Source organism: Brassica oleracea, chromosome C3 (assembly GCF_000695525.1).
Source record: "Brassica oleracea var. oleracea cultivar TO1000 chromosome C3, BOL, whole genome shotgun sequence".
Taxonomy (NCBI): Eukaryota; Viridiplantae; Streptophyta; class Magnoliopsida; order Brassicales; family Brassicaceae; genus Brassica; species Brassica oleracea.
In genome coordinates this window covers 23,333,411-23,355,001 of record NC_027750.1, presented here as the reverse complement: position 1 = coordinate 23,355,001, position 21,591 = coordinate 23,333,411, and the positions used below count along the sequence as shown (strand labels likewise).

Below are 21,591 nucleotides of genomic sequence, written 5' to 3'. Positions count from 1 at the left end.
TGCCCCCCCCCCCCTTCATAATTTATATTAATAGAATTTTGTATTCACACTGGTTTGTTACTTCTTTTGTATTCATACTGGTATGTTATTTCTTTTGTGAGATGGAATTTTATATCAAATGTTTAAAAAAAATATTATATACTATTGGTAAGAGGCGATTTGTTCTCTTGATGGAAATTTGCAAACGTCTATATTTCAGCTCCTAGACCATCTAGGCGTACTTGAAGTTAATATACTGGTCTTATTCTTGCAGTACGAGTTTGAAGCCGGTAGGGAAAAACATCGAGGAGGAAAGACTTCCTTCGTTGAGCATCGAACATTTTTGCGTCTTTACCACAGCTTCCATCGGCTATGGATATTCCTCGCTATAATGTTTCAGGTTTGACGTTTAGTAAATTTGGTTGTGACTTGTTTTCACTATCATCGTTGGTGTGAATTTTTTAGTGTCGATAAATGGTTCTCCTGCTACCACACTCTTAACAGACTTCTTTACAGGCACTAGCCATAATTGCGTTCAATAAAAATAGCATTATCTCCACGAAGACTTTGCGTCAAATTCTCAGCCTGGGTCCGACTTACGTTTTGATGAAATTTTCTGAGAGTCAGTCTTAAACCTCATTTATCTCTTTACTTTATTATTTTACCAATATTATGACTTGCTGAAGAAAAAGCACATGCTTAATGTTAAAGGTCTTCTGGATGTCATCATGATGTATGGTGCTTATTCTACTACAAGACGGCTAGCTGTTTCTCGCATTTTCCTCCGTTTCATTTGGTTTAGCCTTGCTTCCGTCTTCATATGCTTCCTCTATGTGTATGTGAAACTTTTTTTATCATTGTAAAGCTCTTTTTCATATTGCTTTTGCAAATTTTCCCTGGTTGATAGTTTTTGTGTGTACAGGAATTTGCTTCAAGAAGATACCAAACCAATTTATAATTCAGTCATGTTCAAGGTTTATGGGCTTGTCATAGCCATCTATGGCGGTATTCAGTTATTTTTTAGCATCCTGATGCATATCCCAAGTTGTCGCAACATTGCTAGTAAATGTGATCGGTGGGCTGTGATTCGATTCGTTGAGGGGATGCGACAGGTTCTGATCCTCAGTTTTTCTCTTTCATTCTTTATGCTTTAATATTTGGATCATTAATAATAATAATCCCTGATGCTTACTTTGATTGTATTTTTCAGGAGAGACACTATGTTGGCCGTGACATGTATGAAAGGATGTCTGATTTTATAAAGTAGGTGCCTTCACCTTATTTTTGTTAAATTTGTAGCTACTTATTTTAGTTATCTTCTATTCTTGGGACTTCAAAGTTGTTCTAGGTATATGCTTTACTGAAAATACATGGGCTGCTTACTTCAAAGAAATTGTAATGATTTAAAATGTGTCTCTGACTAGCTTGGGAGAAGCAGGAGATATACTTGTTTGATCAATGCCAACGAACTTCAGCTTGTATGGTCCTTTGTCTTTTTAATTGGTAAAGGTTGTACTAACCTATTCCTGTATGACGCAGGTATTTTCTGTTTTGGCTTGTCGTTCTGTCTGCAAAGTTCTCCTTTGCGTATTTTCTTCAGGTTGGTTTTTTTGGCAGGAAGCATAATTTTTTTTTTATGTGTTGATAGTTGTATACTTGTACTGAAGATTGTGGTTACACGTGAAATATATATGTTACATTCATAAAATGCAGAATGTTTTTGTTTATTGCGATCTCTTGTAGTCAGATGCTGAAGTAATCATTTGACAGTTAAAGAGTGACTCCAACTTATATCTCTCTTGCTGATGAATTTGTAGATTGCGCCACTCGTTGGTCCAACAAGGATGATAATGAAACAGGATAATATCCAATACTCCTGGCATGAGTTTGTGTCAATAAGTAAGTATGGGTTTTGTAGATTTTGTTTAGGGAGTTGAGTGGACCATAGACATGGCTTTTATGCTTAATTTTGTAACCTTAGTTGCTTGAATGATTGTAATGTATTATGTTAGTTCTCTCTGGAATCATGCACCTGTGCTTCTTTGCAGTATATGATATCAAAGTTGAACTCTAAATGTTGGCTCCTCTAGGGATGTTTACTAGCTCTACTATTTGGTTTTCATGCTGATAATTAAATCATTATTCTGTAAGATTCTCATACTCTAATATTTCTTATCTGGATGCAGAAAACTATAATGCTCTGACTGTTGCCAGTTTATGGACTCCTGTGGTCGCTGTAAGTTCAATGATTTTTACACGAGGGTAGGCACTTTTGTTGTTCTAGGTTTTATTGGGACCAAACAAATCACTGGTGAAATTCGTTCTGATTAGGATGAATGTTTCCACTGGGGGGTTTACAGTAGAGTTTCATTCATTGTATTATATATTTCTCTTTGATAATAATGCAGATTTACCTGTTAGACATCCATATATTCTACACCATTGCCTCTGCTTTTTTCGGTTTCTTGCTCGGTGCGAGAGATCGTTTGGGAGAGGTAAGTGTGGTTACACTTCTCTGTCTTACAGATGTCAAAATTAAGATTTACAAATATGTTACTTTCCTTGCATTTTTCATAGATAAGATCTTTGGAAGCAATTCACAAACAATTTGAGGAGTTTCCAGGGGCTTTTATAAAGGCTCTTCATGTTCCTGTTACCAACCGGTTAGGTTCCTGTCCATCTGTCATCTCACTTTCTCTTTGTTAAATATTAACAGTTTTCTCTTCTTCATTGCCTTTTTCCTATGATTCAAAATCATGTGCAGGACGTTTGATGCTTCTCATCAGGTACCTCTTGGCCTGTTTTACATTTATGAATCACTAATGAACGTATGGTATGTCATGTTAGTTTTCTTCTCACGTTTGTTGCTCATATCTGCATGTGATTATCAATTAGAAGGCTGTGGATAAGAATATAGTAGATGCAGCACACTTTGCTCCATTTTGGAACCAAATAATAAAATTTCTACGAGAGGAAGACTACATCACTGATCTGTAAGTGCTCTATCCTTTTCCGATAACTTAGAGCATGATTATCGGGGTTTCTTAGCGTGGGTTCTTAGAGGAATATAAGAAACCGTCTCTTAACTTTTAACTAAAAAAAGCTAAGAACCGGCTCTTAAGAAATATATTTAAGAGTCGGTTATTAGCTTTTTTAGTTAAAAGTTAAGAGACGGTTTCTTATATTCCGCTAAGAACCTCACACTAAGAAACTCCAAATAATCATGTTCTTATGTGCCTAGTGTTATTAAACCATCTGCATTGGTGAGTCTCTCAAAAATCTCTCACTAATTATATTAATATTTAATTGGAGAGTTTTTCGAAAAAGCTGAGAGATTCATATGAATGTCTGGCATGAGTATTTCAGCTCTTCAATTAAATATTAATTTAATTGGTGAGAGATTTTGGTGAGATTCATCAATGTGGATGCCCTTAGTTTTAAATTTTTGTGGTTTTGTTTTTACTCATTTTTTTCATATGGAACAATTTTCTAGTGAGATGGAAATGCTCCTGATGCCCAAGAATTCTGGTAGGCTCCAACTGGTTCAATGGCCACTTTTTCTTCTTTCCAGCAAGGTGAGTCTGTTACTTTACCTGCTTGTGTGTTAAGATTCAACGCTAGCCTCATTGATTTCCGTAAAAATCTAATATGAGATTATTTCTTAGTGAAAATTATTTTCCTATAATTTAATGCAGATATTGTTGGCCAAAGAGATTGCCGCTGAGAGTAATTCACAAGAGGAGATTGTGGAGAGGATTGGAAAGATTGAATATATGAAGTATGCTGTTGAGGAAGTCTATCACACTCTTAAACTTGTCCTAACAGAAACTCTGGAAGCTGAGGGGAGGATGTGGTAATTGGGTTTTTAAGTTCTAAAATGACACTCTTAAACTTGCAGAGTTTTTGCTGGATAAAAGAATGATATTTCTCGTGAATTTTGTAGGTTGGAAAGAATCTACGAAGACATCGATACCAGCATAAAGAATAGAAAGATACATAATGATTTTCAGCTGAACAAACTCTCCCTTGTTATTACGAGAGTGACTGCACTCTTGGGAATCCTGGTATTCACATTGCTAGTGCTGACTATTGAACCGGTTCTTAGTTTTATTCTAGTAGTAACTAGTAATCTTCAGTGTGCTGAAAGTTATGTTAGATGGAGTTTTATTTTATTTTATTTTTCTTGAACAGAAAGAAAATGAAACACCTGAGCATGCAAAAGGAGCTATCAAAGCACTTCAGGATCTATACGATGTTATACGGCTTGACGTATTAAATTTTAATATGAGGTACATTACAAGCTGCGTTTTGTGCAAAAAACTCATGAATGTGACTTTCTTTAATAATTTTCCAAAAATATGTTGCTGTGTAGGGGTCAGTATGAAATGTGGAACAACTTAACTCAAGCCTGGAACGAAGGTCGGCTTTTTACAGAGTTGAAATGGCCTAAAGATCCAGAGCTGGTATTATGAATGATATTTGTTGTCAAGGTTATAATTACACTCGTTTATATTCTGTTAGGCTGATAATTATCTTTGGTTTGCAGAAAGCTCTCGTCAGAAGATTGTACTCTCTGTTTACTATCAAAGATTCTGCGGCGCATGTTCCTAGAAACCTTGAGGCCAGACGTAGACTGCAATTCTTCACCAATTCCCTTTTCATGGATGTGCCACCACCAAAGTCTGTTGACAAGATGTTATCCTTCAGGCATTTTTTTCTCCTTACTTTCAACTTTTTATCGTTAATTACAAGCTCTTCACAAGCTTACTATCTTCCTTTGAACTTTTGTTTTCAGTGTCTTCACTCCATATTATTCTGAGGTTGTGCTATACAGCATGGCTGAACTCACTAAGAGAAATGAGGACGGGATATCAATATTGTTTTACCTTCAGAAAATATATCCAGGTGTGACATTTGCCTAGCTTTTTTTTTAAGATGTTTCTTAGCTTCTTACCGTGGACAAACGTTAGCTAGAACAGATATGTAAAAAATCATTACACATTTTTCCCATGTATATTTTCAGTGTTTTTTTTTTTGTTTACATGTTATCTATCATTATATCTGCAGTTCGGGGGATGATGTATTATAGGAAAGCTCTCATGCTTCAGTCTTATTTGGAAAGAAAAGCTGGCAGAGGTAAGAGGCTATAAGATATTTCTTTAGATATATCAGTTTTGGTGAAGCTTTTTCTTATGGCTATCTCACTTATTACAGACGGTGGGGAGTCCACTCTTTTTGGTAATAACATGACGGATGCTGAAGGATTTGAGTTATCTCCTGAAGCAAGGGCCCAAGCAGATCTTAAGTTTACATATGTTGTCACATGCCAAATATATGGAAGACAGAAGGAAGATAAAAAACCTGAAGCTGTTGACATTGCATTGCTAATGCAAAGGTAAGAAGACAGTTTCTATGGATTTCTCTATCTCAGGTCTAGAGCTTCTGCTAATCTCTTTCATTCTATTGTCAGAAATGAAGCCCTTCGAATCGCTTATATCGATGTTGTTGATATCCCCAAAGAGGGTATATCTCATACAGAGTATTATTCAAAGCTTGTGAAGGCCGACATCAATGGAAAGGATAAGGTAAACTGTGACCATCTGTGAAACAAGTCACGGGTGTAGTATTCTCGTTTCCTTAATGCTTAAAACATGATTTAGAACATTTTTTACTTTTTGGAATTGTCACTTGATTTTTTTTCTGGTTATGCAGGAAATTTATTCCATAAGGTTGCCTGGGGACCCGAAACTTGGAGAAGGCAAACCTGAGAATCAAAACCATGCCATTGTGTTTACTCGTGGAAATGCACTTCAAACCATTGATATGAATCAGGTTAGTATGCATCTTATTATAAGGCCTTCTTTCGAGCTCTTCTGTGTATTTGTTATAGTTAAGGTTCACTTGAAGTTCACTTTAGTAAATTAGACATATAAGCTTTGTAAAGAGTAAATAACAGTTTGGAATTGGACATCTCATAATATGTCAGTGTACCTGAATTTTCTAACATGATTACATTCTTTACGTGAGAGCTCAATACAACTCCAACATGTGGCATCATGTTATATTTGTTAGGATAATTACTTTGAAGAAGCTTTGAAGATGAGAAATCTTTTGGAGGAATTTGATCCGAACAGGGACCATGGAATTCGACCACCCACCATTCTTGGAGTCAGAGAACATGTATTTACTGGAAGGTTTGATCCACTCATTCGTATATCTATTTTGTTAATTTCATATACTATTTCATCTTAAATAATTGGTTTGGACAATATGCAGTGTCTCCTCCTTGGCCTCTTTCATGTCCAATCAAGAAACTAGCTTTGTAACTCTTGGTCAAAGAGTATTGGCGAAACCCCTCAAGTAAAGCTACTACCAATAAGTTTATATATCTTCCTTGAACAACTTAAACTCATATGGAATCCTTATTCTAGGATCCGCATGCATTATGGTCATCCAGATGTCTTTGACAGAGTTTTCCATATTACTCGTGGTGGTATCAGCAAGGCCTCTCGGGTCATCAACATTAGTGAAGATATTTTTGCTGGTAAAGCCTATTTGTTAATTGAAAGTTACCTTTTTATTGAGCCAGTTAATCTAATTTTTTTTCCACACTTGATGCAATGATTTTCAGGTTTTAACTCAACTCTACGTCAAGGAAATATTACTCACCATGAGTATATTCAGGTCTGTATTTTTTTAACTATTTACTAATAAATAGATAAAGAATATATAATACATTAATTTTATTTACAGGTGGGCAAAGGGAGAGATGTGGGGCTCAATCAAATAGCTCTGTTTGAAGGGAAGGTTGCTAGTGGAAATGGTGAACAAGTTCTTAGTCGGGATGTATACAGACTTGGCCAGCTACTTGATTTCTTCAGAATGTTGTCATTCTACTTCACAACTGTTGGCTTCTATTTCTCTACAATGGTATAGTGATTTTGTTTGCCTTTTAGTAAGAGCAGTCTTAGCGTCATGGTATCTCATTTTTACCTCCATAACAAATTTAGCTGCCAACTCTATTAAAGAAGTCCTGCATCATTAAATTTCATTTTATTTTTGTAACTTGGGAGCTGTTACTAATTAGTTCCAAGTTTCTCCAAGTGTGGTTTCCATGAACTTTAATGCTGATGAATTGACATTTACATGGCCTCTTGCAGTTGACGGTTCTTACTTTGTATATATTCTTATATGGGAGGGCATACCTGGTAAGCATGGTTTCTTAATGTTGGTTATGGCTCATATGTGCTATCTTAATGGAGCGTATTACCCATGAATGCTGAGTGAAGGTCTCTAACACCTACTTGTGTATGAATTTTAATAGGCACTTTCTGGAGTTGGAGCTACTCTTCGCGAAAGAGCTATTAGTCTGGACGACACTGCACTTAGCGCCGCCCTCAATGCTCAGTTTCTGTTTCAGATTGGTGTCTTCACTGCTGTGCCAATGATTTTGGGCTTTATTTTGGAACAGGGTTTTCTCAAGGTACTGGTTTTCACCTTTTTTAAGTCATATCATTATTGTTATGACGTATTTATGATATTATTGATAGTGAAGCAAATGTGTAAAACTTCATTGTACTGACATGTGTTCTGAGTTAGCTCGTTCATTTACTTATCTACTGTATTTATATTGGATTATAAGTTACCTTATGATAACAGATTCACAATTTAACCATCTTTCACTGTATAGGCCATTGTCAGTTTCACAACGATGCAGTTTCAGCTATGTACTGTCTTCTTCACATTTTCACTTGGCACAAGAACCCATTATTTTGGACGGACAATTCTTCATGGTGGTGCTAGGGTATTATTCTTATCCTCTGTTCTTTATTCTCTCAATACTTTTTTCTGGAATGTGACAACACAGTGTTTTTCAACAGTACCAAGCCACTGGAAGAGGGTTTGTCGTCAAGCATATCACATTTTCTGAGAACTACCGTCTTTACTCCAGAAGTCATTTTGTCAAAGGGTATCTGTATTATCCTTTGATTCTTATGTGCATACATTTCTTTATGTATACCTATTTAGCCATAGTAAAAGATGGTTTATTCATTTGGTATGCTTTTCTTTCCTCTACAGGCTGGAAGTTATTCTCTTACTGGTTGTCTACCTTGCGTATGGAAATGATAAGGCTGGTGCTGTTTCCTACATTCTTCTGACTGTTAGCAGCTGGTTTTTGGCTGGTTCTTGGCTTTTTGCTCCTTTCCTGTTCAACCCTGCTGGATTTGAGTGGCAAAAGTAAGTAGTGATGTCTTGTTTATGCCCCATTGCAAGGAGCAACGCGTTCTTTCACTGAGCAAGATGATTGTTTCTCCTTTCAGAGTCGTGGTGGACTTCACAGAATGGACAAATTGGCTCTTTTACAGAGGTGGAATCGGTGTGAAAGGATCTGAAAGCTGGGAAGCTTGGTGGGAAGAAGAACTGGTAAGAACTCTATTTCCCAGCAAACGCTGTTGTGTCCTTAGTTCTTGAAACAAAACTTGAAGGAAAAGAAAATCAAATATTCATCTGCTTATAGTTTTTTTCCATTTTTGTTGGATCCTCCTTTTTTTTTTTTTTTTTTTTTTTTTTTGTAACATTTGTTGGATCCTTATTAAATAGTGCTCTTCATGCTGTCACATTAACATTAATTTTTCTACTTTATTTTGCAAAATAACAATTATCTTTGTACATCAACAGTCTCACATTCGGACCTTGAGCGGGAGGATAATGGAGACTATATTAAGTCTACGCTTCTTTGTCTTTCAGTATGGTATTGTCTACAAACTGAAACTACAAGGGTCAGATACATCATTTTCGGTACAGCGTTTCTCTTTGTCTAAACTTCAACTTTACCACAGTTTCCTAGTTTTTGTTCGTATGATAATATAGTACCTATACATGTGCAGAACTATGGTTGGTCATGGGCTGCATTAGCAATCATTATTTTTCTTTTCAAGGTCGGTTTATTCCACGTCCATTTCATGCTGAAAATATTGCATCACATGACTCTGATGTATATCTCTCCATTGGAATAGGTCTTTACCTTCAGTCGTAAGATTTCTGTTAATTTCCAGCTTGTGCTGAGACTTGCACAAGGCATTGCCTTCTTGGTGGCTTTAGCTGTCGTAACCGTAGGGGTTGTACTCACAGACTTGTCAGTGACAGACATATTCGCTAGTGTATTAGCCCTTATACCAACTGGATGGGGAATCCTCTCTGTAAGTTTCACTACCTGCAGTATCTAATCACTTGCATGAGGTCTAAGTTTTTAACATATGTAATCCTCTCTTTGTTGTTAGATTGCGTGCGCTTGGAAGCCAATCATAAAGCGAATTGGGATGTGGAAGTCAATCCGTTCACTAGCAAGGCTCTATGATGCAGGAATGGGAATGCTCATATTCCTTCCCGTTGCGTTCTGCTCGTGGTTCCCATTTCTCTCGACCTTTCAAACACGTATGATGTTTAACCAAGCGTTTAGCCGTGGTCTAGAGATCTCTCTCATCCTCGCAGGAAACCATCCTAATTCAGACCTTTGAGTTTGAGATCGTTGATAGATTTGCCTTTTGTTAAGTGTTGGTCGCAGAACCATGCCCAAGTATGAAACAGAAGAAGGCGAACACTAGCTAGAGCTTGTAGTAGAGAAAACAAAACAGACCATATCACAACACCAATCGTGATTATTTCCATTTAAGAAGCTATATCTTCATTATGAAAATAACTTGTTAAAATTCAAATTTATAAAAAAAAGTGACGCTAGGAGCTTATAATAAATTTCCATATCTATTAGTTTCTCTCAGCAACACAAGAAAAAATATTAAGAACTTTATAAAAAGAATTCAAAGTGGCTCTTCCAAACTCTCCATCATATGGCCTATATTTGCCAGGTTACCTTGGTCATCCACAGCTCCCAGATGAAACAAATCGGTCAAGGCCCGAAGGAGCATTCGAGTGCAAGGAGGATTTATATATTCAAAAAATGTCAAGTCGTCCACACCCAGCCTTTTCAAAGTCAAAACTGTTTTAACAAGGTTTGATCTAAGTATCTCAGGAGTCTCCCCATCCATGAAGTCATTGAAAGTCTTCTCAGTGTAGAGCCTAAAACATTTCCTACCGGCACGTCCTGCTCTCTGGTAAGCACTTGCTTGTGATATTCGGGACACAAACCAGACTTCGTCAGTAGTGAGAAAACTATAGTTCTTTTGCTTGGAGAAACCAGGATCAACCACATAAACAATCCCGTCCATGCACAAAGAAGTCTCAGCAACGTTGGTGGAGACGATGATCTTTCTCACTGAAAGTGGTGGTGGTGTAGGATCGAAGATCTTGTGTTGCAAAGCTGGTGGAAGAGAGGAATACAAGGGCACAACGGTGACTTGATCTCCAAGACTACGGACAATTCTGCTGCAAGCATGTTCAATCTCTTCTTTCCCGGTCAAGAAAACAAGAACGTCACCTGTTGGTTCACACATGTGAATCTCGATAACTTTGCTTATGGCAGACTCGAGATAGTCCATCACAGGTTCTCGAGTGTACAAGATCTCCACTGGATGGAGGAGCCTACCAGAAGGGATTTTGATGAGAGGCGCACCTCTAAAATACCTTTTGTTAAAAACCTGTAGGGTTGCACTCATAACAACAAGCTTAAGATCAGGTCGGCTAATCAAGGTGCGGTTAAGAATACTACTAATAAGTAAATCTGTGGCTAAACTTCTATCATGAACTTCGTCAACGATAATCACTTTGTATCTCAAAAAGAGAGGATCCACCATAGCTTCCCTCAGAAGCATTACATCAGTCAGGTACTTGAGCACCGTTCGGGGGCTACTGCGATCCTCAAAACGGACTGTGTAACCGACTTCTTCCCCGATCTTTACATCCATCTCTTCAGCGACACGACGTGCCGCGGACATGGCTGCAACTCGATGAGGCTGCGTGCACCCAACCAACAACTGATCATCAGACCTAGGGATTTCATCCATCATTGCTTCTAAAACAAACTGTGGGATCTGCGTTGTTTTACCACTACCGGTCTCACCCGTCACCATCACCATCTGATTCTCCTTCAAAGTTCGGACAAACTCTTCTTTTTTGCACCCATACTTGTAGATTCCTACGTTCTTCTTCGCAATACCTAGCACCTGACTTCTTCTTCACCATCATATCGATGCACGACTCCATCTATTCAACAAACAAACAAACCAAACAAAAAAATCCTCACCAACTTGTTGCTGTATTCATAGTCACCAAACCCTATTTTGGTTTTTTTTTCAGTGTGTATTTTGGGAATTTTTTTTAGAAAATTTCCTTTCAACAAAACTATATTTTCCTTTTCTATATCGTGAACCTCAAGTTTATTTCGAATATCTAGTCATGAAACCCTATTTTCCTTTTCAGTGTGTATTTTGGAAAATTTCCTTTCAACAAAACGTTGTTTTTCTTTTCTCTTACTTTTTCTTGCTTGGACCCCAAGTTAATTCGAATATCTAATCTAGGCCTGGACATTTTAATCTGGACCCGAAAACCCGAACCGGAACCGACCCGAAATCACAGGTTCGGGTACAGGTACAAGTATGTATAGATTAACCTGTTGGATATTTTATTTATGGAGCCGTGGGTACATGTTCGGATCCGGGTAAGACCCGATACCCGAACGGGTATTAATGGAACCGAAAAAACAGAAATAAGCGTGCTTCAAGTTACAGCAAGTTACTTAATATTTTGTCTCAGACCTCGATATCTCCTCCGGTCGTTTCCAGTCCCCCAAACAGCCTTCAATCTTGAACAAAACCAAAAAGGCGAAAACATTTAATCAAGCAAACCGGAAACCGTAAATCATACTCATCTAATTTGTTCTTCTCCACTTCCTGAGACTTCTTGAAATCACTCTGTGGTAATTCCATAATCTAAACCCTTGTTTCTTAATTCTGTGGAAATCTCCACTTGCTGTCTTGCTTGATGATTCACTATTTCACTTGATGACTAAGTTACGATTATTTGATTATTTTGATTATTGACTTTTGTTTTGCTGTTTTGTGACTTGACTTTGGTTCATTGTTCAACTTGTTTTTGAATCATATAATTATAATTCTTTGCGACTTGTTTTGTTTTGTTGTTTTGCGTTTTCGACTTGCGATGATAATTTTTTTTATCAAAGTTTAAGTAAATAGATCATACGTTTAAATATTGTTTAATTTAGTATGTGTGGTTTCAAACATTCATTTTTTTTTCTGTTTTTTTTTTTCAATATAGATGACTTCTTGTGACAATCCAGTTGGAAGGGATGACGATGAACCAATGCATGTTGAAGATGGTGATTCTTGGAGAAGACTTGGCGAAGTTGTTGTTTGGATGTTGTTTTCTGTTTTCTTCTGTTTTTGGATTTAAACTTCATAAGATTTATGCTATGGTTTTGGGTTAAATTCTATCCGCACTACTGAAAAATATCCGAAACTTATGGAATCGAACCGAAAAAAACTCAAAAAATCTGTACCCGAACAGGAACCTTATGTGGACCCGAATTAACAGGCTTTTTGCAGGTTTTTTATTTTCAGACCCGAACCGACCCGGACCCGGTAGGAACCGACCCGGACCCGGTAGGAACCGACCCGAACCCGAACCGAAAAACTCTTAAGTACCTATTGGGTAATAATTTTCTAGACCCGAAAGATCCGGACCCGAAAAGAACCGACCCGAACCTGACCCGAAGACCCGAACGCCCAAGCCTAATCTAATCAATGTGTATTTTACTAAATTTAGTATATATAAATTTTAATAAATTCTGGATTTTTAATTGTAGTTAAAAATATGCTAAACTGGTAAAATGACTTTATTAATTTACTTAATAAACAATAAATTTAAATAAAATTCCAGTCAGATAAATATTAACAAAAAAAATTATTTGATTAATATTGTTTTAGTTTTATACTAGATCTCGACCCGCACAACCGCGTAGTTGTTTTTTCATTTTATAAATGTATAACTAAACTTTTTAAACATATAATTCATATTTTAGTGCTTTATATTGTATAACTCTATAATCTTATTATTTTAATTTTCTTATTGAAAGCTATTAATATATAATGATTTTTTATATACATTAAATATTTTTATTAATAATTATTAAATACTAATATTTTTGAGTTCGGCATAATAAATTCATAATCCAAAATAATTAAACAGAGAATCACATACAAAATATGTGTTTTTTTTTAATTTGGACAGTTTGCATAAATACATTTTTAAATTTTTTTTAGTTATTCTATTGAAATAATATTTCTATATAATAATTTATGTTTTCATATTGTATTTAAAATATAATTGAACATCTATCATTTTAGTATATTGCATAATTTTATAAGTAAACACATTATTTTGTTTAAGTTGTTCAGTCCTAATATTTTAGTAAATTTTATGCATAGCACTGTATCTATGATATTATTTTTTTATTTTTTTTATCGATATATGATGTTTTTTGATGTTATGGTATTAAGTTTCCTGTTTTTTTTTACTAAATTAAGATTTCAAAATATTAACTATTTTAATTTTTTAGAATATTTTGTTTTTCATATTGCATGCTGTGTATTTTAACTAGCTCTGATTATCAAATACTTAAGGTTTGATTACGTGCTGTGTATGTGTATACAATAAATTAATAATACTGTACACAGATTATACTTGAATCTATTGCTTTAGATTTAAAAAGAGTAATCCTTCCATTAGGATTAAAAGAGTAATACATATGGGAAGGAGAGGAACGTAAGGCTTCGTTCTCAGGTATATATCTGGGTTCCCTCAAGCGATCAGGTATCCTTATATTCGTAATGATCCTTCGGCGTAAAATAAACTTGAGGTCCACTGCAGAGAAAAGGAAACTAAAGTTTTGTTGAAAGGAAATTTTCTAAATTATTTTTTATCAAAATTTCCTTTTCCAAAATACACTATGAAAAGGAAAATAGGGTTTGGTGACTATAAATATAGCAAGTGGTTACGACTTCATTCAATCTAAAGTAAGGGAAGCAAACAACTAAAAAGCATACAAGTACGAGAAGCTGGTGCGGGGTTTTTTGTTTGGTTTGTTTGTTTGTTGAAGAGAGTCGTGGATATGATGATGAAGAAGAAGTCAGAACGTAGGAATCTCCCAGTATGGGGGCAAAAAGAAGAGTTTCAACGAACATTCAAGGAGAATCAGATGGTGATGGTGACGGGTGAGACCGGTAGTGGTAAAACAACGCAGATCCCACAGTTTGTTTTAGAAGCAATGATGGATGAAATCCCTAGGTCTGATGATCAGTTGTTGGTTGGGTGCACGCAGCCTCATCGAGTTGCAGCCATGTCCGCGGCACGTCGTGTCGCTGAAGAGATGGATGTAAAGATCGGGGAAGAAGTCGGTTACACAGTCCGTTTTGAGGATCGCAGTAGCCCCCGAACGGTGCTCAAGTACCTGACTGATGTAATGCTTCTGAGGGAAGCTATGGTGGATCCTCTCTTTTTGAGATACAAAGTGATTATCGTTGACGAAGTTCATGATAGAAGTTTAGCCACAGATTTACTTATTAGTAGTATTCTTAACCGCACCTTGATTAGCCGACCTGATCTTAAGCTTGTTGTTATGAGTGCAACCCTACAGGTTTTTAACAAAAGGTATTTTAGAGGTGCGCCTCTCATCAAAATCCCTTCTGGTAGGCTCCTCCATCCAGTGGAGATCTTGTACACTCGAGAACCTGTGATGGACTATCTCGAGTCTGCCATAAGCAAAGTTATCGAGATTCACATGTGTGAACCAACAGGTGACGTTCTTGTTTTCTTGACCGGGAAAGAAGAGATTGAACATGCTTGCAGCAGAATTGTCCGTAGTCTTGGAGATCAAGTCACCGTTGTGCCCTTGTATTCCTCTCTTCCACCAGCTTTGCAACACAAGATCTTCGATCCTACACCACCACCACTTTCAGTGAGAAAGATCATCGTCTCCACCAACGTTGCTGAGACTTCTTTGTGCATGGACGGGATTGTTTATGTGGTTGATCCTGGTTTCTCCAAGCAAAAGAACTATAGTTTTCTCACTACTGACGAAGTCTGGTTTGTGTCCCGAATATCACAAGCAAGTGCTTACCAGAGAGCAGGACGTGCCGGTAGGAAATGTTTTAGGCTCTACACTGAGAAGACTTTCAATGACTTCATGGATAAGGAGATTCCTGAGATCCTTAGATCAAACCTTGTTAAAACAGTTTTGACTTTGAAAAGGCTAGGGGTGGAGGACTTGACATTTTTTGAATATATAGATCCTCCTTCCACTCGAATGCTCTTTCGGGGCATGGAGGATTTGTTTCATCTTGGAGCAATGGATGACCAAGGTAACTTGACAAATATAGGCCACATGATGGAGAGTTTGGAAGAGCCACTTTGAATTTTTTTTTATAAAGTTCTTTTCACAGTATTTTTTTTTTTGTTGCTGAGAGATATATACTAAAATATATGAAAATTATTATAAGCGCGTAGCGTCAATTTTTATTTTATAAATATTATTAATTTTTTTTTGGGAAAAATAAATATTATTAAATTTATTTGTCGATTTGTTAACTTTGAGTTTATTTAAATTGTTTTTTTCATAATGAAGATAGCTTCTTAAATGGAAATAATTACAATTGGTGTTTTGTTTTTCTACGACAAGTTCAAGTGTTCGCCTTGTGTTTCATACTTGGGCATTTCCTTAATACACAAATAATAAAGAATGAGAAATAGATAGATAGCACTCAACAAAAGGTAAAGCTGTGGAAAGATGATTTAAAGGCCTAAATTAGGATTGTTTCCAGCGAGGATAAGAGAGATCGCCAGACCACGACTAAACGCTTGGTTAAAACATCATACGTGTTTGAAAGGTCGAGAGAAATGGGAACCACGAGCAGAACGCAACGGGAAGGAATATGAGCATTCCCATTCCTGCATCATAGAGCCTTGCTAGTGAACGGATTGACTTCCACATCCTTCAGCATCCGTCATGTTATTACCAAAAAGAGTGGACTCCCCACCGTCTGTAATATGTGAGATAGCCATAAGAAAAAGCTTCACCAAAACTGATATATCTAAAGAAATATCTTATAGCCTCTTACCTCTGCCAGCTTTTCTTTCCAAATAAGACTGAAGCATGAGAGCTTTCCTATAATACATCATCCCCCGAACTGCAGATATAATGATAGATAACATGTAAACAAAAAAAAAAACACTGAAAATATACATGGGAAAAATGTGTAATGATTTTTTACATACCTGTTCTAGCTAACGTTTGTCCACGGTAAGAAGCCCAAAATCGAAGTTCAAGTATGTCTCTCTCATTATGTAGATCGTCTTCTAACGCATTTTCATCTTGTCCTATTCGTGCAAGAAAATTTTTCCACTCATCTGCAACATATCAAAATATCAATAAGAAAATATTATTCACCTATTCATTACAGAAGTAACTTATTAGTAAGAAACATCTTAAAAAAAAAGCTAGGCAAATGTCACACCTGGATATATTTTCTGAAGGTAAAACAATATTGATATCCCGTCCTCATTTCTCTTAGTGAGTTCAGCCATGCTGTATAGCACAACCTCAGAATAATATGGAGTGAAGACACTGAAAACAAAAGTTCAAAGGAAGATAGTAAGCTTGTGAAGAGCTTGTAATTAACGATAAAAAGTTGAAAGTAAGGAGAAAAAAATGCCTGAAGGATAACATCTTGTCAACAGACTTTGGTGGTGGCACATCCATGAAAAGGGAATTGGTGAAGAATTGCAGTCTACGTCTGGCCTCAAGGTTTCTAGGAACATGCGCCGCAGAATCTTTGATAGTAAACAGAGAGTACAATCTTCTGACGAGAGCTTTCTGCAAACCAAAGATAATTATCAGCCTAACAGAATATAAACGAGTGTAATTTTAACCTTGAGAACAAATATCATTCATAATACCAGCTCTGGATCTTTAGGCCATTTCAACTCTGTAAAAAGCCGAACTTCGTTCCAGGCTTGAGTTAAGTTGTTCCACATTTCATACTGACCCCTACACAGCAACATATTTTTGGAAAATTATTAAAGAAAGTCACATTCATGAGTTTTTTGCACAAAACGCAGCTTGTAATGTACCTCATATTAAAATTTAATACGTTAAGCCGTATAACATCGTATAGATCCTGAAGTGCTTTGATAGCTCCTTTTGCACGTGGTGTTAGGAGTTTTCAACTCTCTTAAGACAAATGATGTATTATAAAAGATTGTCAAACCAATTTTAAGAGATTCAAAGCACCGAGAATGCAAGTACGTACTTAATCTAAGTGCAACCGATAATTTGGATGGTTTTAAACTACTACTAATAATAGAATGCAATAACAGAACTATAAAACAATAAAAGAAGTGACTTTCTTTGGTTATGATAAAAGAAAACTCATGGGTACAGAAATTAGACCTTGGGTGATCAAGTTTCAAACTAAGGATGGCAAATGATCAATCAAAATATCAACTCTTAGCTTAGACACAGTTTTAAACAAACTCTATGTCTAGATGAATGCTCATTTACTAACATATTTCAAACATCAAATGTCTTTGGTTGAATAATATGAAAGCAATCATTACTAACAAGTCTATTGGATATCTTATCATCTTTAACAACAAATGTTTTTGGTAAAGTATGTTAAAAAGCTTAGGAGAGTTGTCTCAGGCATTTCATCAAACACCTTGTGGGTGAGAAATGCCTAAAAATCAACTTTTGAGAGACCAACTCAGAAGATGCATTATGAATACTCTACTAGCAAGGAATAAGAAGGATCTACACTATAACATCCTAGATCTAGCCTAATCACCCTTAATCTCCCTAACCCATGAATTCAAGAGTGGATTACTCACTACTCTTCATGATTCTTCTTAAACCCATATTGGATTTCAGATTAATCATGTAGAGAAATACAGATAATAGATTAGAAATCAACAGGATAACATATGATCAAATGAATCAAACAGATGAACTTTTTCAAGAGGTTTTTGGTGGTTTTCTCAAAGATAAAAGATGATCTCCCTCCTCCCTTTCCAAAAGGTACTTAAACTTAGGTTTAAAAAGTGTAAAACGTCAAGACAAATGACCAAAAGGTCTCTGGAAAATCATAAGTTTCGACTGAGTAAATGACGCGCAGAGACTTCGTGTTGTTGCTCCGGGAAGTCGCTCTGGCTTGGGAGCGACCTCAGGTGGTCGCTCTGAGAGGTCGTTTCAGGCCTATTTTTTTGGCCTCCAAAGTGATGAAAAGGCGAGTGACGTAGGTGGGTCGCTCTGGAGTTCGCTCTGGGTTGGGAGCTACCTTATGGTGTCGCTCTGGAAGGTCACTTTGCGATGCTCGACTAGGAAATTGATCATAAATCCTTCATTACATCTCCAAATGATTTGAAACCACTTCCACTAGAAAGCTAACTCAATTTTCTGTGTTTCCACAAAATCTTAGCAACAGAAGATTTCTCTACAGCCTCCATCCATGCTCATCTTTAACCCCTTTTTGGATCACAATGCTCCCAAACATCTCTAATCACTCCATGGCACACTCCAACACCTAATAAGGACAATGAATGCAATATGGACTCTAAAGATGCCCAATTCTTAATCTATATGATCAAAATGTACAAGAATTAATGGCTAAAATCATGTAATTATACAAGATATCAGCATGCTCAAGGTGTTTCATTTTCTTTCTGTTCAAGAAAAATAAAATAAAATAAAACTCCATCTAACATAACTTTCAGCACACTGAAGATGACTAGTTACTACTAGAATAAAACTAAGAACCGGTTCAATAGTCAGCACTAGCAATGCGAATACCAGGATTCCCAAGAGTGCAGTCACTCTCGTGATAACAAGGGAGAGTTTGTTCAGCTGAAAATTATGATGTATCTTTCTATTCTTTATGCTGGTATCGATGTCTTCGTAGATTCTTTCCAACCTACAAAATTCACGAGAAATATCATTCTTTTATCCAGCAAAAACTCTGCAAGTTTAAGAGTGTCATTTTAGAACTTAAAAACCCAATTACCACATCCTCCCCTCAGCTTCCAGAGTTTCTGTTAGGACAAGTTTAAGAGTGTGATAGACTTCCTCAACAGCATACTTCATATATTCAATCTTTCCAATCCTCTCCACAATCTCCTCTTGTGAATTACTCTCAGCGGCAATCTCTTTGGCCAACAATATCTGCATTAAATTATAGGAAAATAATTTTCACTAAGAAATAATCTCATATTAGATTTTTACGGAAATCAATGAGGCTAGCGTTGAATCTTAACACACAAGCAGGTAAAGTAACAGACTCACCTTGCTGGAAAGAAGAAAAAGTGGCCATTGAACCAGTTGGAGCCTACCAGAATTCTTGGGCATCAGGAGCATTTCCATCTCACTAGAAAATTGTTCCATATGAAAAAAATGAGTAAAAACAAAACCACAAAAATTTAAAACTAAGGGCATCCACATTGATGAATCTCACCAAAATCTCTCACCAATTAAATTAATATTTAATTGAAGAGCTGAAATACTCATGCCAGACATTCATATGAATCTCTCAGCTTTTTCGAAAAACTCTCCAATTAAATATTAATATAATTAGTGAGAGATTTTTGAGAGACTCACCAATGCAGATGGTTTAATAACACTAGGCACATAAGAACATGATTATTTGGAGTTTCTTAGTGTGAGGTTCTTAGCGGAATATAAGAAACCGTCTCTTAACTTTTAACTAAAAAAGCTAATAACCGACTCTTAAATATATTTCTTAAGAGCCGGTTCTTAGCTTTTTTTAGTTAAAAGTTAAGAGACGGTTTCTTATATTCCGCTAAGAACCTCACACTAAGAAACTCCAAATAATCATGTTCTTATGTGCCTAGTGTTATTAAACCATCTGCATTGGTGAGTCTCTCAAAAATCTCTCACTAATTATATTAATATTTAATTGGAGAGTTTTTCGAAAAAGCTGAGAGATTCATATGAATGTCTGGCATGAGTATTTCAGCTCTTCAATTAAATATTAATTTAATTGGTGAGAGATTTTGGTGAGATTCATCAATGTGGATGCCCTTAGTTTTAAATTTTTGTGGTTTTGTTTTTACTCATTTTTTTCATATGGAACAATTTTCTAGTGAGATGGAAATGCTCCTGATGCCCAAGAATTCTGGTAGGCTCCAACTGGTTCAATGGCCACTTTTTCTTCTTTCCAGCAAGGTGAGTCTGTTACTTTACCTGCTTGTGTGTTAAGATTCAACGCTAGCCTCATTGATTTCCGTAAAAATCTAATATGAGATTATTTCTTAGTGAAAATTATTTTCCTATAATTTAATGCAGATATTGTTGGCCAAAGAGATTGCCGCTGAGAGTAATTCACAAGAGGAGATTGTGGAGAGGATTGGAAAGATTGAATATATGAAGTATGCTGTTGAGGAAGTCTATCACACTCTTAAACTTGTCCTAACAGAAACTCTGGAAGCTGAGGGGAGGATGTGGTAATTGGGTTTTTAAGTTCTAAAATGACACTCTTAAACTTGCAGAGTTTTTGCTGGATAAAAGAATGATATTTCTCGTGAATTTTGTAGGTTGGAAAGAATCTACGAAGACATCGATACCAGCATAAAGAATAGAAAGATACATAATGATTTTCAGCTGAACAAACTCTCCCTTGTTATTACGAGAGTGACTGCACTCTTGGGAATCCTGGTATTCACATTGCTAGTGCTGACTATTGAACCGGTTCTTAGTTTTATTCTAGTAGTAACTAGTAATCTTCAGTGTGCTGAAAGTTATGTTAGATGGAGTTTTATTTTATTTTATTTTTCTTGAACAGAAAGAAAATGAAACACCTGAGCATGCAAAAGGAGCTATCAAAGCACTTCAGGATCTATACGATGTTATACGGCTTGACGTATTAAATTTTAATATGAGGTACATTACAAGCTGCGTTTTGTGCAAAAAACTCATGAATGTGACTTTCTTTAATAATTTTCCAAAAATATGTTGCTGTGTAGGGGTCAGTATGAAATGTGGAACAACTTAACTCAAGCCTGGAACGAAGGTCGGCTTTTTACAGAGTTGAAATGGCCTAAAGATCCAGAGCTGGTATTATGAATGATATTTGTTGTCAAGGTTATAATTACACTCGTTTATATTCTGTTAGGCTGATAATTATCTTTGGTTTGCAGAAAGCTCTCGTCAGAAGATTGTACTCTCTGTTTACTATCAAAGATTCTGCGGCGCATGTTCCTAGAAACCTTGAGGCCAGACGTAGACTGCAATTCTTCACCAATTCCCTTTTCATGGATGTGCCACCACCAAAGTCTGTTGACAAGATGTTATCCTTCAGGCATTTTTTTCTCTTTACTTTCAACTTTTTATCGTTAATTACAAGCTCTTCACAAGCTTACTATCTTCCTTTGAACTTTTGTTTTCAGTGTCTTCACTCCATATTATTCTGAGGTTGTGCTATACAGCATGGCTGAACTCACTAAGAGAAATGAGGACGGGATATCAATATTGTTTTACCTTCAGAAAATATATCCAGGTGTGACATTTGCCTAGCTTTTTTTTTAAGATGTTTCTTACTAATAAGTTACTTCTGTAATGAATAGGTGAATAATATT

At 36.2% G+C, this 21,591-nt stretch overlaps 2 protein-coding genes and 2 pseudogenes across 2 annotated transcripts in view; 2 read left to right on the top strand and 2 right to left on the bottom strand.

Annotated features, from left to right (window-relative positions):
• The window catches only part of LOC106330160 (callose synthase 9-like), a 12,823-nt gene extending 3,202 nt beyond the window's left edge, over nt 1-9,621 (top strand). The window contains exons 14-52 of the mRNA XM_013768691.1: nt 255-379; nt 496-601; nt 691-814; nt 902-1,091; nt 1,190-1,242; nt 1,519-1,579; nt 1,797-1,878; nt 2,166-2,215; nt 2,388-2,474; nt 2,557-2,642; nt 2,744-2,765; nt 2,878-2,972; nt 3,473-3,554; nt 3,675-3,832; nt 3,923-4,043; nt 4,171-4,268; nt 4,352-4,442; nt 4,526-4,686; nt 4,775-4,884; nt 4,926-4,955; nt 5,044-5,107; nt 5,216-5,374; nt 5,450-5,564; nt 5,692-5,811; nt 6,052-6,173; nt 6,256-6,339; nt 6,411-6,523; nt 6,611-6,663; nt 6,733-6,909; nt 7,140-7,187; nt 7,304-7,462; nt 7,670-7,783; nt 7,860-7,948; nt 8,059-8,217; nt 8,301-8,403; nt 8,659-8,778; nt 8,868-8,918; nt 8,997-9,179; nt 9,261-9,621. Coding sequence (XP_013624145.1) covers nt 255-379; nt 496-601; nt 691-814; nt 902-1,091; nt 1,190-1,242; nt 1,519-1,579; nt 1,797-1,878; nt 2,166-2,215; nt 2,388-2,474; nt 2,557-2,642; nt 2,744-2,765; nt 2,878-2,972; nt 3,473-3,554; nt 3,675-3,832; nt 3,923-4,043; nt 4,171-4,268; nt 4,352-4,442; nt 4,526-4,686; nt 4,775-4,884; nt 4,926-4,955; nt 5,044-5,107; nt 5,216-5,374; nt 5,450-5,564; nt 5,692-5,811; nt 6,052-6,173; nt 6,256-6,339; nt 6,411-6,523; nt 6,611-6,663; nt 6,733-6,909; nt 7,140-7,187; nt 7,304-7,462; nt 7,670-7,783; nt 7,860-7,948; nt 8,059-8,217; nt 8,301-8,403; nt 8,659-8,778; nt 8,868-8,918; nt 8,997-9,179; nt 9,261-9,497 — 4,202 coding nt within the window. The 3' untranslated portion in view covers nt 9,498-9,621. The remainder of the gene's footprint in view (nt 1-254; nt 380-495; nt 602-690; nt 815-901; nt 1,092-1,189; nt 1,243-1,518; nt 1,580-1,796; nt 1,879-2,165; nt 2,216-2,387; nt 2,475-2,556; nt 2,643-2,743; nt 2,766-2,877; nt 2,973-3,472; nt 3,555-3,674; nt 3,833-3,922; nt 4,044-4,170; nt 4,269-4,351; nt 4,443-4,525; nt 4,687-4,774; nt 4,885-4,925; nt 4,956-5,043; nt 5,108-5,215; nt 5,375-5,449; nt 5,565-5,691; nt 5,812-6,051; nt 6,174-6,255; nt 6,340-6,410; nt 6,524-6,610; nt 6,664-6,732; nt 6,910-7,139; nt 7,188-7,303; nt 7,463-7,669; nt 7,784-7,859; nt 7,949-8,058; nt 8,218-8,300; nt 8,404-8,658; nt 8,779-8,867; nt 8,919-8,996; nt 9,180-9,260) is intronic.
• A 176-nt stretch (nt 9,622-9,797) lies between these two features.
• On the bottom strand, nt 9,798-11,139 carry LOC106330159 (annotated as a pseudogene).
• A 2,923-nt stretch (nt 11,140-14,062) lies between these two features.
• On the top strand, nt 14,063-14,912 carry LOC106330158 (probable pre-mRNA-splicing factor ATP-dependent RNA helicase). Its single transcript, XM_013768690.1, has 2 exons — nt 14,063-14,806; nt 14,865-14,912. The coding sequence occupies exons 1-2, from the start codon at nt 14,063-14,065 to the stop codon at nt 14,910-14,912; spliced, it is 792 nt and encodes a 263-aa protein (XP_013624144.1).
• Nucleotides 14,913-15,915: 1,003 nt separating this feature from the next.
• The window catches only part of LOC106330156, a 15,243-nt pseudogene continuing 9,567 nt past the window's right edge, over nt 15,916-21,591 (bottom strand).

Coding starts and splice junctions, on each gene's coding strand:
- LOC106330158 (XM_013768690.1), top strand. CDS start 14,063: ATGATGATGAAGAAGAAGTCAGAACGTAGGAATCTCCCAGTATGGGGG. Junction 14,807..14,864: donor AACATGCTTGCAGCAGAATT/GTCCGTAGTCTT, acceptor CTCTTCCACCAG/CTTTGCAACACAAGATCTTC.